Below are 18127 nucleotides of genomic sequence, written 5' to 3'. Positions count from 1 at the left end.
ACTTCCCATGGTACCAGGCACTGCATGAGGCTGCCCTTTTGTATGACTTAATGCCAAATTCTCATATCTCTGCAAGGCAGTATCAATATTCCATTTTTATAGGTGAGGTAACTTGATGCTTAAAGAAGTTAATAACTTGCTCAAGATACATAACTAGTCAGTTCCAGACCTGGGAATTTACTTCAAGCCAATGAGGGGTCCACTGCCCTTCCACTATTCTAGAAAATTAAGGTTTACTATACTCAATTTGATTCAACCATGCTATCACATCCTTCCATTATGGATAATAGGAAATTGACTGCACTAGGTTAAATATTCTATAATAGCAGTAGCAGTATCATTGTGTATTTATTCGCAATGTTTGCAAGCAATTGCCAACATTTACTATCTTACTTGTATCCCCTTCATCCCCCAAAGCTTTATAAGATACATAGAAGGCAGAAGTGGGTTTGTGCCACAGGACGAAAAAGGACTTGTCAGAACTAAATATTGTTGACCTTTATTCTAAGTTAGTTTGCATATAGCTGACTTTGATATGAAGAGAAAAGGCAGTTTACATTGGTCATCATTGCTCTGTCACCCATGTTAAGCAGTTCAGGCCTAAAGTCAAATTGGTAGTCTATAGTATGTATAGAATGGCCATGTTCTTTCTTGATAGGCAAAGGTGTGTCAGTTACCAATTATGTAACAAACCACTGCAAAACTTAAGTGGCTTAAAGCATATTAATAATTTTTAAAAAGATTCTGTCAATTGACTGTTTGTTCTGCTGATATCACCTGGGATGGTTTTACTAATCCTTGTATTTTTGCTTGTTTCCTATTTTTTTAATTTAGCTTTTATTTTGGTTAATTCCCTCGTTATGCTTTCCTTTGTTTGTGTTTTTGGTTTTGGGCTTTTTTTTGTTGTTCTTTTCCTTTTCATAAGTTGGATATTTGTTTTCAGTCATGTGCAATCATAGGACTTCATATGAAGTTTTTTCCTTTTTATTAACTGCCATATAACATAAGTTCTATTTTGATATCCTCCTCAGTTTGGGGGTTATTCAAAATGTTATTTGATTTGGAATTGATTATTTTAGGAAACAGATTCATTTTTGAGGCATCAAGTTCCCATTCTATTGGATGTGCATTGTGTTTTGTTTTATAGGAAACTTTGTGTGTACAATGGTATTTGACTAATCTTTTTTTTCTTAAACCAGTGGTAGACAATAGATGTTATTCAAGCATTTAAAACAACACAAAGCACACATACAGACAGGACATTTTTTAATGGTTTCCTTTCCAGGAAGTTTATCTTGAGATAAAAGTGCACTTCACTTGCTCTCAATTCAAACATTTGTCTTCATATTTCTAAATATAAGTGTTTCTGTAAAGTTTTTTTTTAAACATAAAGTTCGATAGATAAAATCCTGTTTCACCACTGATTTATATTACAAAAGCACCCATCCACCTACCCAAAAAGGAAACCCTAGTTAATTAACAATATTTAGACAGAAAGCTTTCAGATAGGGCTTCACCCTGTGACAACCAGCAGGCTAGAGTTCCTGCTTTGCTCTATCTGATGAAATTTGTAATCCAGGTAATAGTGTACTTTAAGACATTGCCGTTGTCTTTGAATTCCTTTCGGTTTCTTTTGTCTGTATAGAAGAGACCTCTAGCACTTTTGTATGGAATAGTTACCTTTGATTCTCTCCAAAGTGTTACAAAGCAGGTTTTTGTTTGGTTTGAGAATTACTGGCCGGGCATGGTGGCTCATGCCTGAAATCCCAGCACTTTGGGAGGCCAAGGTGGGAGGACTGCTTGCGCCCAGGAATTTGGGACCAGCCTGGGCAACATAATGAGACCCTGTCTCTACAAAAAATGAAAAAAAAAATAGCCAGGTGTGCTGACATGGACCTGTTGTCCCAGCTACTCAGGAGGCTGAGGTGGGAGGATCACTTGAGCCTGGGAAGTTGAGGCTGCAGTGAGCCATGTATTCTTCATCCTTCACTGTATAGCATGATATGGGAAGATCCTGCCATTTCCTTGTTTTTTTTTGTTTGTTTGTTTGTGTTTTATTATTTTTTTAAGACAGGGTCTTGCTCTGATGCTCAGGCTGGTCTCAAACTCCTGGGTTCAAGTGATCCTCCCGCCTTGGCCTCTCAAAGGTCTGGGATTACAGATGTGAGCTACCACTTCTGGCTGCTCCTGTCATTTCATTTGTTTTTCCAGAAAATTATGCATTGTGGTTTTGTACTATGAAGGAAGTCATGGAAAACAGAAATGTATTAGACATGGTCCCATTTACCCCATATCTTATACTCCATACAAAGTAATAAGGCAAATACAGCAATAATTCTAAACTTGGAATGTTCATGATCACTATCATAAGAGAAAGTGCATTAAAGAAGAAACAGTTGATTTTCTAGCTGAACAATATCAAGGACAATTTTAACTGGTTTCAAGTTGGACTGAACTAGACCAACCCTTAGCTACTCTAGTTCTAGCCATAGAAATTAGATTCAATGGAGAAAAGGATTAAAATAAACCTTGGTGGCATGTTGACCTTGAGGTGTTAGAAAACTGTTCAGGCTCCTGGAAGTGTACCAGAAGTCTTCCATGCTGTGATAAAATTTGAAGCCAGTGTGAAAGTGGAGTTTACCTAGGGAAAGAGAATGGAGCAGTGGTTGTCAGAGTGTGGTCCTCAGACCAGCAGCATCACCCAGAAGCTTGTTAGAAGGGCAGATTTTCAGTCCCCATCCCTGATCTACTAAATCTGAAACTCTGGTGATGGGGCCCAGCAGTCTGTTTTAATGCTCTCCCAGGGATTGTAGTGCACACTAAAGTTTGAGAGTAACTGAGACAGAGGGAAAAAGTAGGACTAAGGACTCCAGTTTAAGGTTTGTAAGTCTGAAGACAACAAAAAGAAGTCTCACTGTTGGAGAGGAGCCATGGCAGTGAAACCTCCATAAAAGCCACAGGAGGAGAGAATTTCAATGAGATAGTTAGTATTGTCCAATTCTATAAGAAATTTAGTTCTGTTTGGGATATTTGTACCACTTCCAAAGTAAGATCTTGTGTTTGCCTCTTAACTTTTCTGAGCCTCAGTTTGTTAACCTATAAGATGAGTCTGGCATCATGTTCTGCCCCCAACTTCGTAAGGTTTTTAAGTGAATCAAATTAGATAGTAAGCCAAGCATGGTAGCACACACCTGTAGTCCCAGCTACTCAGGAGGCCAAGGCAGGAGGTTTGAGCCCGGGAGTTTAAGACCAGCCTGAACAACATAGCAGACCCTGTCTCAAAAAAAAAAAAAAAAAAAAAAAAAAAAAAAATTAGTAGATTCAATGGCATTATCAAAGTAAACAAAGATTTATGAAGTAACTAATCTTTCCATTATCATAGCCATGAATTCTGGCCATAATTCCTTTCTTTCTTTTTCTTTTCTTTTTTTTTTTTTTGAGAGGAGTCCTGCTCTGTTGCCCAGGCTGCAGTGCAGTGGCACCATCTTGGCTCATTGCAACCTCCACCTCCCGGGTTCAAGTGATTCTCCTGCCTCAGCCTCCCAAGTAGCTGGGATTACCATCATGCACCTTCATGCCCAGCTAATTTTTGTAGTTTTAGTAGAGGCAGGGTTTCACCCTGTTGGCCAGGCTAGTCTCAAACTCCTGACCTCAGGTGATCTGCCTGCCTCAGCCTCCCAAAGTGCTGGGATTACAGGTATGACCCACTATGGCCGGCCAGTTCTGGCCATAATTCTGACACCTAACTTCAGGACTAAAGCTGTCAAGAAGACTGGTGTTTTTGCTTTTGTTTTTGTTTTATAACAGTGCTCCCATGTACTTGCATGAGTTAAATGCTGGTAGAGCAGATACTAGAGGATAATATAACCTGCCTGGATATCAAGTACATACCAGTCCTCAGGGACTGGCATAGATGGTGGAGATGCCCCATTTCTTGAATATATATTTTTTGTAACTTCTTACAGTTAAGATAGCTGAGTCAGCATTTTAACTGTTTATTAACGGTGGAAACAGATGGAATTTGAGTCATATTTCTGGAAAGGCAACAGATTCCATACTGGTAAGAAATTTTGTGTTCCCTTTTTGTGAGAATTGTAAAATGATGACAAATATCACTTATTCTGATTTAACAGATGGAAAAACTGAAGTACACAGTAGTGATGCTTATCTTAAGAGGGGCACTATGCATAGACAATGAAATTTACCACCTATGTGTTATGATTTGATAGGTGCTAACATTCCTCAGTGTCACAGATTTTGTCCCCTGACAATCTGCCAGCATACTTGTAATTCCTGCTGTTCACAGTTACTCCTTCAGGGCCATTTCAAGGTTCTCAATAAATGCTTATTTGAGTGATTGAACAAACAAGATACTAAAGACATAGAGTCCCTTAAATTGGATAGATGCCTTATCTGAAAAGTGTAAGATTATCGACTCTAGCATTATTTTGAATATATGTATACGATTTAACCCATTATTATCTACTACTTAGGTGCAGGGTTTTGATGGAGTAGTATCCAGTAGGCTGATGTTTTATGTAGTGAAGATGTAGGAAAACGCTAGAGTTTTAGAGCCGTGCCTTTGGCTTCTAGGATCTTAGGGAGAGTAGGAGATGTGATATGCTTAACTAACCTGGATGCCAGGTGAGATTTATTTATTTATTTTTGAAACAGGGTCTAGCTCTGTCACCCAGGCTGCAGTGCAGTGGCATGATCACGGCTCACTGTAGCCTGGACCTCCTGGGCTCAAGTGATCTTCCAACCTCAGCTTCCCAAGTAGCTGAGACCCCACCATGCCTGGCTAATTTTTTATTATTTGTAAAGATGGGGTCTTGCTTTGTTGCTCAGGCTAGTCTCAAACTCCTGGGCTCAAACGATCCTCCTGCCTCAGCCTCCCAAACTGCAGGTATTACAGGCATGAGCCACCATGCCTGGTCTGCATGAATTTTGAAATATCAAAAGGAAGTAAGTAAGATGGGAGAGATGCACCATTCCTGGGTTTCTGGAGGTATTGAAATACAGGTTGATGTGTAGAGTGGCGGAGCAAACTCCTATTCCATCTCCTTGCTTCAAAAACCCATTTAACATGTCTTCCTTGGATAGAGAATGTGTCAGATATTAAACTGTTAAGAACAGATACTATGCTTGATCTTAGCCAAAAGGATAAGTTTCACTGGAGTAGCCTGCAGTAGATCTGGAGTTTCTCCTCTGGAGAACACTTAAGAGGCTACTTTAATAGGTGAAAAGATGATAAGGAATTAAAAAAGGAACATTTCAGTGGTAACAGAGAGGCAGGGACAGATGGAAATATTTCAGGAATAGCATGGAAGATAATATTCCGCATCACCTGCACTCTGATTCCCTCTGGTAAATGGGACACGTGGGGGATCGGCTTCCTAAGCGATCCCAGTACTTTACACATGTTTGTTTCTGTGCCTATGAAATCGCTAGTGTATTTAAGGTAAGGATTATATATTTTTATCTGTGTTCCTAGAACCCTTTCAGTGACACGCTGAAAGGTGGCCCGTATGGTTGCTGAATCATTGGAAAATAGACATTCATAAATGACGAAAGATTACAGGTTATCTCACAGTAAAATCATTAGCATTAAACTTCAGTAATGACTGATAAGACACTACACTGATTACATTTCAACCTAATCTTTCTAGCGATTTATTTTTAAAAGTCTCCACAAATAGCCATAAAGACTGGAGTACCAGCTTCAAAATACTTTTTTTTCCTTTTTCTTTTTGAGACGAAGTCTCGCTCTTGTTCCCCAGGCTGGAGTGCGATGGCGCGATCTCTGCTCATTGCAACCTCCGCCTCCCGGGTTCAAGCGATTCTCCTGCCTCGGCTCCTCCAGTAGCTGGGATTACAGGCGCCTGCCACCACGCCCGGTTAATTTTTGTATTTTTTTTCTTTTTTAATAGAGACGGGGTTTTACCATGTTGACCAGGCTGGTCTAGAACTCCTGACCTCAGGTGATCCACCGGCCTCGGCCTCCCAAAGTGCTGGGATTACAGGCCACCCACCCAGGCCACCGCGCCCGGCCTCAAAATACTTTTTTCCTTAGCTGATTTTATCGAGTGGCTATGTGCCTAAGGGAGTGTTCTAAGAAGACGTTAGTTGGGACCCAGAACGTGGGAAGTACTGGTTTCCGTATCAATTTGTTGGTGATCGTAAACCGATTCAAATCTCTAACTCCTAACTGCCCGCCGACGTTACGGAACCAAATACGCTGACGCCCACATTTCTGGGCAGACGCACAAGTATGTTACGATGGCTCGATTGCTTTTGCCTAGCGGAAACCATTCAGTGAGGACCGAGCACCAAATAACCAAGGAAAAGGAAGTGAGTCAAGGACGTACTCGTCTTAGTGAAAGCGTGAGCCACTGAGATTTGGAAGTCTGCGCTGGGCCCGCTTGGAGTTCTGAGCCGATGGAAGAGTTCAGTCATGTTTGCACCCGCGGTGATACGTGCTTTTCGCAAGAACAAGACTTTCCGCTATGGAGTCCCCATGTTGGTGAGTGGAGCGAGGAGGATCTTCCGCAAGAGGTGGGACCCTCCTCCTCGGCAGGATCAAGACCTGGGAGGGAATCTGTAAAATGTGAAGTTAAGGGCTTGCACTCGGGCTAGGAAGGAGCTAGCGACGGGCTGAGAGCTTTCGTAAAAGCTCTTCTACCAGTCTTTTCCACACCCCCCACTTCCCCGCCGCTGTCCCCCACTCCCGGCTGGATTTCAGGTGTACTAGGATCTGTCTGCTTGTGAGCGTGGCATCTTTCCCATCGTCGAACGCGGTCATTGTTACTATCCTTGATTCACAGTTAAGTAAATTGAAGCTCAGAGAATTCCGTCAGAACCACAGTTTAAGCCAAGTTTGGATGATTACTAAGCTTGCTTCCTCGCTCCCACCTTAGCTATGTTTTGACGATACTGTGGATCATTGGGACTAGATGTATTCCATTTAACTGTACGAATTCCTGGTATCTTTCTGTTTCATCTTTCTAGTTTGTGAATTAGCTTAATTCTTAGAGTTGTTGTGATGAACTAATAACACCTTGTGAATAAAGTGTTGAGTACGGTGCCTGCCACATTGTAGCCAGAATGGTTGCTGTGTTATAATTTGCAAAGCACGTTGAAAACAGCTTCCGTGTTTATATGGTTGCATCCATTTCCACACTGAGTTCCCTAAGGATGTCATGAAATGCAGGCTGAGGCTGGCTTCAGACAACCAGAGTTGAAGTCCAGATGACTCTTATTTGCTTTTTGATCACGGGTAAGTTATTTGCTTCAGCAAGCATTGATGTGTTAGTAAATGAAATAATTAAAGCATATTAACAAAAGCTGCTTTTAAATACAGAATCGATTTTTATTTTGTATGAATGTTGGCACAGGTGAAATTACCAGCTTTTCCATTTAAGCAGACTAAAGGAAAGAAGTGATCTTAGAAAGGTAATGGACATTTTACACATTTTTGAAAAATCCAGATTCATCAAATGTGGATTTTAGGAATCTCCAAAAGATTCACCCATTTAAAGTATCTGGGCCAAGCACCATGGGTCACACCTGTAATCCCAGTGTTAGCGGAAGCCAAGACAGGAGGATTGCTTCAGGTCAGGAGTTCCAGACCAGCAAGACCTCTGTCTCCCCGCCAAAAAAAAAAAAAAAAAAAAAAAAAAAGTTCAATTTGTTGTTTTTAGCAAATTCGATATTAGTATACTAATATATTTGGATATTAGTATATTCTTAGTTATGGAGCCATGACCACAATTTTAGAACATTTTCATCACCCCCAAAAAAGCATCATAACTAATAGTAGTCACTTCCCATTTCTTCCTACCTCTTATGCTGGCCTGGTAAACCACTAATCTACTTCTACCCGTAAATTTGCTTATTCTGCACATTTCATATTAACACACTAATACAACATGTGGGTTTTTTGTGACTGGATTCTTCCACTTAGAATGTTTTTAAGGTTCATTCACATTGTAACATATATCAATACTTCATTCCTTTTGATGGATATAATTCCATTGTTTGGATATATTTTATCAATTGATGAACATTTGGGTTGTTTCAGTTTTTGACTATTATGAATAATGCTGCTATGAACATTTATGTACACGCTTTGTGTGGAAGTATGTTTTCATTTCTCTCGGGTAGCGAATATACCTAGACGTGGAATTGCTAGGTCATATGGTAACTCTTCAACTTTTCAGGATGTGCCAGATGTTTTCCAAAGTGGCTGCATCATTTTACATTCCCACCAACAATATATGATTTTCAATTTCTCTACATCCTTGCCAACACTTGTTATTGTCCATCTTTTTAATTATTACCCTTTCTAGTAAGTGTGAAGTGATACCTCATTGTGGTTTTGATTTTCATTTCCCTAACGACTTATTATGTTGAGCATCTTTTCAAATGTTTATTGGTCATTTGAATATCTTTTTGGAGAAATGTCTGTTCAAATCCTTTGCCCATTTTTTAATTGGACTGTGTTTCCTTTTATTGGACAGAGGTTTCTTTAAAACCCAAAACCAACAAATCTGCCAGTCTTTGTTGAGAGGCTCTGCATGCTTTTTTGGGCATGCTTTCAACATTCAGCCATGCAATTTACAACTCCATGTATAGCCTTCACTTCTTACTTGCTCAGAGCTTCAAAATTAGTCATAAGTTGAGAATTTAGGGCCTTCTCAGGTCTTTCTTGGGCATATACATTGCTCTAGGCATGTACACAGTTCTAGTTATTTGCATGACTTTCTAAATTCTCAGGAATATATTTGAGCTTTTCAGAGTCCTCTAAGGACACCTTATTCCTATTATCTACCACATCAGACAGTCATAATGTTAAACAATTACTTCTGAATTTTTTTTTTTTTTTGACAAACACTTCCTAGGAGAAGTCTGTTCATACTAGTTGAGCTCCAGGTCAGGTAAACTACAGACAGCTTTGTGAATAACATCTTCCAGGAAGTACCAGACTGGTGAAATGATGACAATTCTCACAGAATGGTGTTTTAAAGAGCTCCAACCTCTCTACCCTCTTCACTTGGTGCCAGGCTTTACATCATGTTTGCAGGCTGTTGGTTTTCATGGTTGTTATGGAGCTTGGGTGGAGGGGTGAGAATATGGCAAATTAAAAATGCCACCAAGCTGTTCTTCCTGAGATTCAGGCATTTTTCTTAGGTAAATACTGTGCACATTGTTGCAAGTTTTTCCTTAATTTTCAGAGTTCTAAAAAAGTTTGACAATTTTTTACAAACATTCTCATTGTTTTTGTGGAGGAAAGGATTTTTGGAGATACTCCACCATGTCATTGATACCACCCTTTGGTTCTTCTTTATATCTTCTATGTCTTTGGCGTGATTTTCTAATTTTCCATTTGTTTCAAGAAAATCTGTTGTTGTTTGAAGTATTTTTATGATATTTCCTTTGAGGTCTTTGTCATCTTTGTCAGATAATTCTAATCTCTGGTTTATCTCTGTGTTAGCATCTCTCCATAGCCTTTTTAAAATTCAAGTTTGTCTTAGTCCATTTATGTTGCTAGAAAGCAGGGGTCCTCAACCCCTGGGCCACGGACTAGTACTGGTTTGTGGCCTGTTAGGAACTGGGCTTCACAGTAGAAGGTGAGCAGTAGGTGAGTGGGCATTACTGCCTGAGCTCCACCTCCTGTCAGATCAGAGGTGGCATTAGATTCTCATAGGACCGCGAGCCCTATTGTGAAGTGCACATGTGAGGGATCTAGGTTGCATGCTCCTTATGAGATCTAATGTCTGATGATCTGAAGTGGAACAGTTTCATCCCCAAACTGCCATCCCGCCCCCCACCCCCGCCACCATCTGTGGACAAATGGTCTGCCATGAAACTGGTCCCTGGCGCCAGAAAGTTTGGGGACCACTATTGCTATAAAGGAATACTAGAGGCTGGGTAATTTATAAAGGAAAAAATTTTCTTTTGGCTGATGGTTCTGCAGGCTGTACATACTGTGAAGCACGGCACAGCATCTGCTTCTGGTGCGGGCCTCAAGCTGCTTCCACTTGTGGCAGAAGGCGAAAGGGAGCCAGCACGTGCAGAGATCACATGCCAAGAGAGAGGGGAGGGAGGTGGCAGGCTCTTTTTGACAACCAGTTCTCAAGGGAACGAATAGAGTGAGAACTCACTCATTACCACAAGGACAGCATCAAGCCTTTCGTGAGGGATCTGTCCCCATGACCCAAACACCTCCCACTAGGCCTTCCCTCCAACATTGGGGGTCAGATTTCAACAGGAGGTTTGGAGGGTCAAATATCCAAACTGTAGTAAAGTTATTTTCCTGGTTCTTGTCATGACAATGGAATTTGTATGATATCTTGAACATTTTAAATATTAGGAAATGATATCCTATTTAAGTCTTCTAGTTTAGCAGGATGTTGTCATGTTTAACTTGTAGGCAGTAGCCTACTATAATATTTTGGGCTCCCTTTCCTGGCAACTTAGGTTCCAGATTTTGCAGTACTAATGTGGTCTGCTTTGTTCACCTGGTGGTACTGGGATTCGTGCTTGATCATGTCTGTATGGAATGTTGTAATCAATATATGCTTTTAAAGCCATAAGATTGATTAAGATTACAAAATAAGTGAATAGAGAAGAAGAGAAAACATTGTGCCCTGAGGTATGCCAACATTGGAGAGTTGAGGTATACAGGAGGAAACAATCAAGGAGACTAAGAAAGACTGACTCTGTGGCAAAAGAAAAACCAGATATGAGGGAAGAGGAGGAGAGTGTGATCAATTGTATGAAATTTTATTCATGAAATCAGATGAAAATAAGTTAGTCACCAGATTTAGTAATGTGGATGTCATTGATGGTTGGAATGGATCTAAGAGAGAGTAGGAAGAGCAGCTAGAATAGGCAACTCATTTGAGAAATTTTTCTGCATATAGGAACAAAGAAAGAGGTTGGTATCTGGTGGGAAAGTGGTGTCCAGGAAAGTTTGTTAATAAGATAGGAGAAATAATATCATTTTTATGCTGGATCCTGCAGTGGTGAGCAAGATGTTGATGATACAGGAAAGGAGAGAATTGATGAATCAGTGTCCTTCAGTAGATAAGAGAAGATTGGAGATAAATGAAGATATTTAGTTAGTGTGGATTCTATGGTAACAGGCAATAAGTGTTGCAGTGCAATTCAAACACCACACACACACACACATATACACACACACACACTCTATGCATAGTCGTGCACAAAACTCCCCTAACTTCCTACACCAGGCATAACCCCAGGATTCTCAGGCCACCCGTGCTTCTGACCAGCTGGTTACAAATTTGGGTGTTTAAGCCACCCCCTCAGGTTCAGTAATTTACTAGAACTACTCATAGAACTCAGGAGAATACTATACTTATGATTACAGTGTTATTATAAAGGATATAAATTAGGAACAGCCAAAAAAAGAGACTCATATGTCGAGGTCCAGGAGGGTCCTGAATGCAGAGCTTCTGTGTTCTCTCCCTATGGGATCAGGGTATGTCACCCTCCTTGCACATTGATGTGTTTACCAACCAGGAAGTTCAACCAAGTTTCACTGTCCAGAATTTTTACTGGGGTTTCATTATATAGGCATGGGTGATTGAACCATTGGCCATGTGACTGAACTGTCTCCAGCTCTCCTCTTCTCCCTTGAGGTTTGGAGGTTGGGTTGATATCACATAGCTCAAAGCCCCAGCCGTCTAGTCACATGGCTGGACTTTTCAGCATGGCCTGCCTGTGTCTTTTCATTGAAACTGAAACAAAAGTTATTTTGTGTATACAAATCTTACATTTTGACATTGCAGGTATTAGCTGCTTATCTATAACAGATATTTTTTCTGATTTGTTCTCTTTTGACTTTATGATGTTTTTATTTCATTTATTTGTCAGCATAGAAGTTTTATTTATTATTATTGTTGTTGTTTTTTTAAGAGAGGAGGTCTTGCTGTGTTGCCCAGGCTGGTCTTAAACTCCTGGCCTCAAGTGATTCTCCCACCTCAGCCTCCGGCGTAGTTGGGATTACAGGGATAAGCTACCATACCCACCCAGAAGTTTTAAATTTTTATGTGGTCACATATACTTGGTTTTGAAATTTATAGCCTCTGATGATAAAATCTTGTGATGGGAAAAAAATGAAATTCATAACCTCAAGGTTTTGTTGGTATTCTCAACTTCAAAATTATAAATGTTTATGTTTTATACCTTTTAATATTTAATTTTTAAATTGGTATATAAATACATTTATAAAAAAAGGAAGGTAGGGGCCGGGCACAGTGGCTCATGCCTGTAATCCCAGCACTTTGGGAGGCTGAGGCAGGCGGATCACAAGGTCAGGAGTTAGAGACCATCCTGGCCAATATGGTGAAACCCTGTCTCTACTGAAAATAAAAAAAATTAGTGGAGTGTGGTGGCAGGCATCTGTGGTCCCAGCTACTCAGGAGACTGAGATGGGAGAATTACTTGAGCCTGGGAGGTGGAGGTTGCAGTGAGCTGAGGTCACACCACTGCACTCCAGCCTGGGCGACAATGCAAGACTCTGCCACACACACACACACACACACAAAATATATATATGTGTGTGTGTGTATGTGTATATATATGTGTGTGTGTGTATATATATGTGTATATATGTGTGTGTATATATGTGTGTATATATATATAAAATTATATGTATATATAAATTAAATTAAAAGAAAGGTAGGGATCAAACTGTATTTTTTTCCAAATGGCTACATCTTTCAGCTTCAGAATGAGGGATTAAAGCCAATTAGATTTTTTTTTTTCTTTTTTTGACAGAGTCTCACTCTGTCGCCAGGCTGGAGTAGAATGGTGCAGTCTTGGCTCACTGCAACCTCCGCCTCCCGGATTCAAGCGATTCTCCTGCCTCAGCCTCCCGAACAGCTGGGACTACAGGTGTGTCCCACCACACCTGGCTACTTTCTGTATTTTTCGGAGAGATGGGGTTTCACCGTATTGGCCAGGCTGGTCTTGAACTCCTGACCTTGTGATTCTCCCGCCTTAGCCTCCCAAAGTGCTGGGATTACAGGCATGAAGCTAATTAGATTTTTGGATGACATGATAAAGTAGCAATGACAACTTGGGGATCTTTTAAGGTTACCGCATACTGAGAAATGTGGTACATTTCATGAGATTTCTTTTTTTCTTTAGAAAAAAGTGGCAGTATTTACTTAAGAAGTGAAGATGTCATTTATCTGACCCAGAAATTCCATTACTGGATATTTTTTCCCCAGTATATATGTGCAAAAACAAATGTAGTTGGGAGGCTGAGGCAGGAGGATCTCTTGAACCCGGGAGGCAGAGGTTGCAGAGAGCCAAGATTGCGCCACTGCACCCCAGCCTGGGTGACAGAGTGAGACTCTGTCTCAAAAAAAAAAGAAAAAGAAAAAAAAAGAAATATATTTGTGTTAGAAAATGTATGAGTGAGTGCACATAAATAATGTATGTAAAATGCATTATGTTTATATATAATTATATAACATGTAGTTATAAAAATATCTCATGTGTGACACACATACAAATATAAAAAGATCTCCACTGGGCGTGGTGGCTCATGCCTGTAATCCCAGCACTTTGGAGGCTGAGGCGGGTGGATCACTTGAGCCCAGGAGTTCAAGACCAGCCTGGGCAACATGGTGAAACCCCGTATCTACTAAAAATACAAAAATTAGCTGGGTATGGCAGCAGTTGCCTGTAATCCCAGCTACTCGGGAGGCTGAGGCAGGAGAATTGCCTGAACCTGGGAAGTGGAGGTTGCAGTGAGCTGAGATCGCTCCTCTGCACTCTAGCCTAAGCAACAGAGGGAGACTCAGTCTCAAAAAAAAAAAAAAAGTACAGACTAGTATTATATACTATACGTAAGTATCAATTCCTGGGTCAAATAAATGACATCTTCACTTCTTAAATAAATATTGCCACGTTTTTCAAAAGAAAAAAGAAATCACATGAAATTTACCACACTTCCCAATATGCAGTAATCTTAAAAGATCCCCAAATTGTCATGGCTGCTTTATCATGTCATCCAAAAATCTAATTAGCTTTAATCCCTCATTCTGAAGCTGAAAGGTCTAGCCATTTGGAAAAAAGTAAAGTTTGATCCCTACCTTCCTTTTTATATAAATATATTTGTATTACCAATTAAATAATTAAATATTAAAAGGTATAAAACACTATAAAACATAAACTTTTATAATTTTGAAGTTAAGAATACCAACAAAACCTTGAGGCTGTGACATTATTCCAGAAATCGTTCAACTATCAAACAAGAGAATGAGTAAATAAACTGTGTTCTGTTTTTATAATGGAATACCATATAGCAAAGAAAATTAATTAACTATAGCTGCATACAATATACTTTAAAATACATAATTTCTCACTAAAAAAAGTTACACCAAAGAATAGTTTTAATAAAATTCAAAAACAGAAAAGGCTTAATTATAGAATTTAGTTATTATATATAGATGGTAAAGTAAAGAAGAAAATCAAGAAGTGAATGCAATAAAATCTAGCTTTTGTGTTAACAGTAAAGAGAGGAAGGTTACCCTTTTATTTGTAAGGGGTATATGTGTTGGCAGTATTCTATTTGTTAAACTGGGTAGTTAATGCATTGTAGTTTATGTTACAATTATCTCTAAATTAATGCTTTATATACACTTTTGTGTGTGTTTATTAATAAAATATCAATGCAGTGTGCAAGATGGTAAGCACGATGCATATTATTATGTCTCCGTTTGTATTAAAGGGAGAGTGTGGTATGTTTAAAATGTCTGTGCTTATACATGGATTGATGGTTTTTTGAAGGACAACCAGTAAGTTGGAAACGGGTTATATTGGGGGGAAAGACATAAATAAGATAGAAATTGTACCCTTTGAGTTCAGGCAAAATACTACCCTAATGAGGGCTCCCTACCCCTTCATCCCCCCTTGAAGAATGGCTTCAGTCATTTAGTAGAAGGGCTAAGCTTTTGAAAATATTATTTTCTTCTTTTGTTAAATCAGCAAAATGTCAGTTATGTCTGCTTTTTCTGAGTTATGTAAATTCCACAGTTTGGCTGATGCAAAAATATTTGAAGTCCAGTCTATAGAAGTTTTCAATTAGCTACTTTGAGATACAGCATTTGGTATTAACAAAGTTCCACAACATAAACCTTTGTAATACATTGCAGCACTGAAGATAGCAAATTGACCTAAAAGCATAAAAAGATGAATTAACCAAATGAATTGGATGAATTATTGTTTGTTCATTTTTAATTGTACTCAAATTACATTTCTTAATTTATTAGGGGAAAATGATAGGAGAACAGAAAGTAAAATATTAAAAATTAAAATTGTTATTCTACTAAACATTTACAGTTAGTTGTAAATTGGACAAAATCATTTGTGTGTTTTTGTTTTTAGAGAATACATTTATAAATGCAATGACAGTATTGTAAATATGTTTTCTTTGCATAGGAGAAGATAACTCTCTCTTAGTTAGCTGTGACTGCTGTATTGCTTCAGTATGAGGTGAGAGGTGACCCAGCTATTTGTAAGGTTCTTGTATTGGTTTGAACCCCGAGAGCGTGCCAGTGGTCAACACGAGGCGGCGTGGAGCAACATGCTGTTTTAATGAGCGCCTGGGTGCAGGTGGGCTGAGGCCTAAAATGGCGTCAGCCCCAAGTGAGGACGGGACGAAAGTTTTATAGTCTCCTGTAAACAGGAAGTGTCCTAGTCTGACGTAATTGCTAAGTTGTACCTGGATGGCCTCTTTCTCCATCTTCAGGGGTATGTGTCTTCCGGCCAGCTCTCTTCCTGCTTCTGCTATCTTGCTGGCGCACCCTGCTGGCACAAGTAGCCTTGAGTCTTGGGACTGGGCCTGAGAAGAGTTTTTCATCTCCTTAAGCTTTCAGGCCCCAGGGAGAATCTTACATTCCTGTCTATTTGGTTATAGAAAAGGGAAAAGGGATGACTTTCTTAATAACTATTTCAGGCGTGACATAGGGGTGGCGTGGGCACCTTGGAAAAAGAAAACCTTAATTTTTTGGGTATTCTTGAGAGACGGGCTGGTATCCACCGTGTCATTGTATCAGGAGCATCATCTGGATTGTCTGGAAACACATCTGTGCCTGCAAGACAGTTAATGTTGAGAGGACAAGGCGGTGTCGACAGGCAGACGCATGGCCTTATTTGCTGCTTCACAAATCAAAGACCTTGTCTGGATTAAGGAGGGAAGGTAATTCCTGAAGGGCTCAGAGTCTGGTAAGGGTGGAGGCCCCAAGACAAAAGTTCAGCCATACATGATTGCAAAGGGACTATAAAAAGAGGGTGCTTTTGGTGTTGTGCAGAGCCTTATGAGGGCAAAGGAGAGATTTTTTTTGTCCACGACTGCTGGGTTTTTAGAGCCAGCTTGGTGAGTTGGGCTTTAAGGACAGAGTTAATTTTTTCAACTTTGCCTGAAGATTGAGGCCTGTAGGGTGTGTGGAGAACCTAGTTTATTCTTAAAGATATAGAGACGCCTTGGATAATTTGGCTGATTAAGGTGGGCCTGTATCGGACTGGATGGATGTTGGGAGGCCGAAACAGGGAATTATATGCATGATGAGAGTTTGTGTGACATTTGCACCTTCTGAAGTTGTTGGGAACACTTCTGCTTACCTGGAGAAGGTACAGACCAAGACTAGAAGATAGCGGAGCTGCTTATTGGGTGGCATGTGAATGAAGTTTACTTGCCAATCTTGCCTGGGTACCTGGCCCCGGGCTTGGTGGGTAGGAAAAGGCGGTGGCCGGAGGGAGCCCTGGGGTGACACTGAGTGGCAGATAGAGCAGGACTGGGTGATTTCTCGAACATAGCTGGAAAGGTGAGGACAAGTGAGAATAGGGTGGAGAAGTTGCAAGAGAGATTTGTAACCAACATGGAAAGCGCTGTGGAGGCTTTGGAGGTGAGGAAGGCTTTGAGAGTGAGGAGGAATGAAGTGCCTTTCCTTGACATACCATGGTCCTTGCTTTTGAAGGTTTTGGGCTCAGAAGTCCTCCTCTTCTTCTGAGGAGTAAAGAGGAGAGAACAAGGACAGGACAGAAACTGGCCTTGCACGGGTTGCAGGGCTACTTGTTTGGCTACCTGATCTGCTAGCACATTTCCAGCCGATATAGGATTGTCCGGGGTTTGGTGGCCCCTGCAATGAATGATGGCAACTTTCTGTGGGAGTCTGGCAGCTTGAAGGAGCTTGCTGATGAGAGAGCCATTTATGACAGGAGTGTTTTTTGCAGTTAAAAAACCTTGTTCTTTCCAGATAGATGAGTGTGAGTGTACTATATGGAACGCATAATGAGAATCTGAATATATGTTAATTTGTTGTCTGGCTACTAGAGTGAGATCTTTAGTGACAGCAGTGCGTTCAGCTTTTTGGGAGGTGGTGCCTACGAGGAGCGGATTGGCTTCAGTAGTGTATGTGAGGGGGTAACGCTATGTCATAGCCAGCATGCTGGCATCCTTGACATAGGAAGGAGCTGCCATCTACAAATCAAGTAAAGGAGGCATCTGGAAGAGGTTGGGCTATTAGGTTTGGAAAAGGTGTAAGACAGGTTTAAACAGTGTTCACACAGAAGTGTGTAGGGTCTTGGGCGTTGTAGCTTCAGGTAAGAGTGTGGCAGGGTTTAGATGAGAGCTGGTTAGCACGGTGATTTGAGGGGTTTCTATGAACAGAGCGTACAGTCGGAGGAGCCGTGGGGCAGAGATGAGACTTAGTACACTGTGGTGAGCTAGCATGTCTTTGATGTTATGGGTTGAATAAACTGTTAGGTTGGCATGGAGAGATAGTTTTAGGCTTTCAAGAATGAAGACAGCAGCTGCCTCCAGGGCTTGGAGGCAGGCAGGCCATCTGAGAACCGTGGGCTTCAAGCTGTTTGGAGAGGTAGGCGATAACCTGGAGGGTGGGTCCCTTAGACTGGGTTAGAACACCTAGTGCAACTCCACACATTCGTCGGTATAGAGGGAGAAAGGTTTGGTGAGGTCTGGGAGAGTGAGGATGGGGGCCGAGATGAGAGCCTTCTGGAGTAGATGGAAAGGTTGGGTGATAGGCTATGCAGGGTTTGAAGGCTCATGGAGAGGGCCTTTAGTGGC

At 40.6% G+C, this 18127-nt stretch overlaps 1 protein-coding gene and 1 non-coding gene across 9 annotated transcripts in view; one reads left to right on the top strand and one right to left on the bottom strand.

Moving 5' to 3' along the window:
* Nucleotides 1-3509: 3509 nt before the first annotated feature.
* The window catches only part of LOC129012084 (cytochrome c oxidase assembly protein COX16 homolog, mitochondrial), a 36354-nt gene continuing 21736 nt past the window's right edge, over nucleotides 3510-18127 (top strand). Inside the window, exon 1 of one of the 8 annotated variants that reach the window (XM_063651748.1) lies at nucleotides 3510-6555. In XM_063651748.1, coding sequence (XP_063507818.1) covers nucleotides 6439-6555 — 117 coding nt within the window. In that variant the 5' untranslated portion in view covers nucleotides 3510-6438. The remainder of the gene's footprint in view (nucleotides 6556-18127) is intronic. The other 7 variants (XM_054447395.2, XM_063651746.1, XM_063651747.1 and 4 more) reach the window with 7 other exon arrangements.
* Nucleotides 4979-5175, bottom strand: LOC129013481 (U2 spliceosomal RNA). Its single transcript, XR_008493950.2, has one exon. It is a non-coding gene; the product is annotated as a U2 spliceosomal RNA (small nuclear RNA).

Source organism: Pongo pygmaeus, chromosome 15 (assembly GCF_028885625.2).
Source record: "Pongo pygmaeus isolate AG05252 chromosome 15, NHGRI_mPonPyg2-v2.0_pri, whole genome shotgun sequence".
In the NCBI taxonomy this organism is placed as follows: Eukaryota; Metazoa; Chordata; class Mammalia; order Primates; family Hominidae; genus Pongo; species Pongo pygmaeus.
This window is presented reverse-complemented; position numbering and strand designations above follow the sequence as displayed.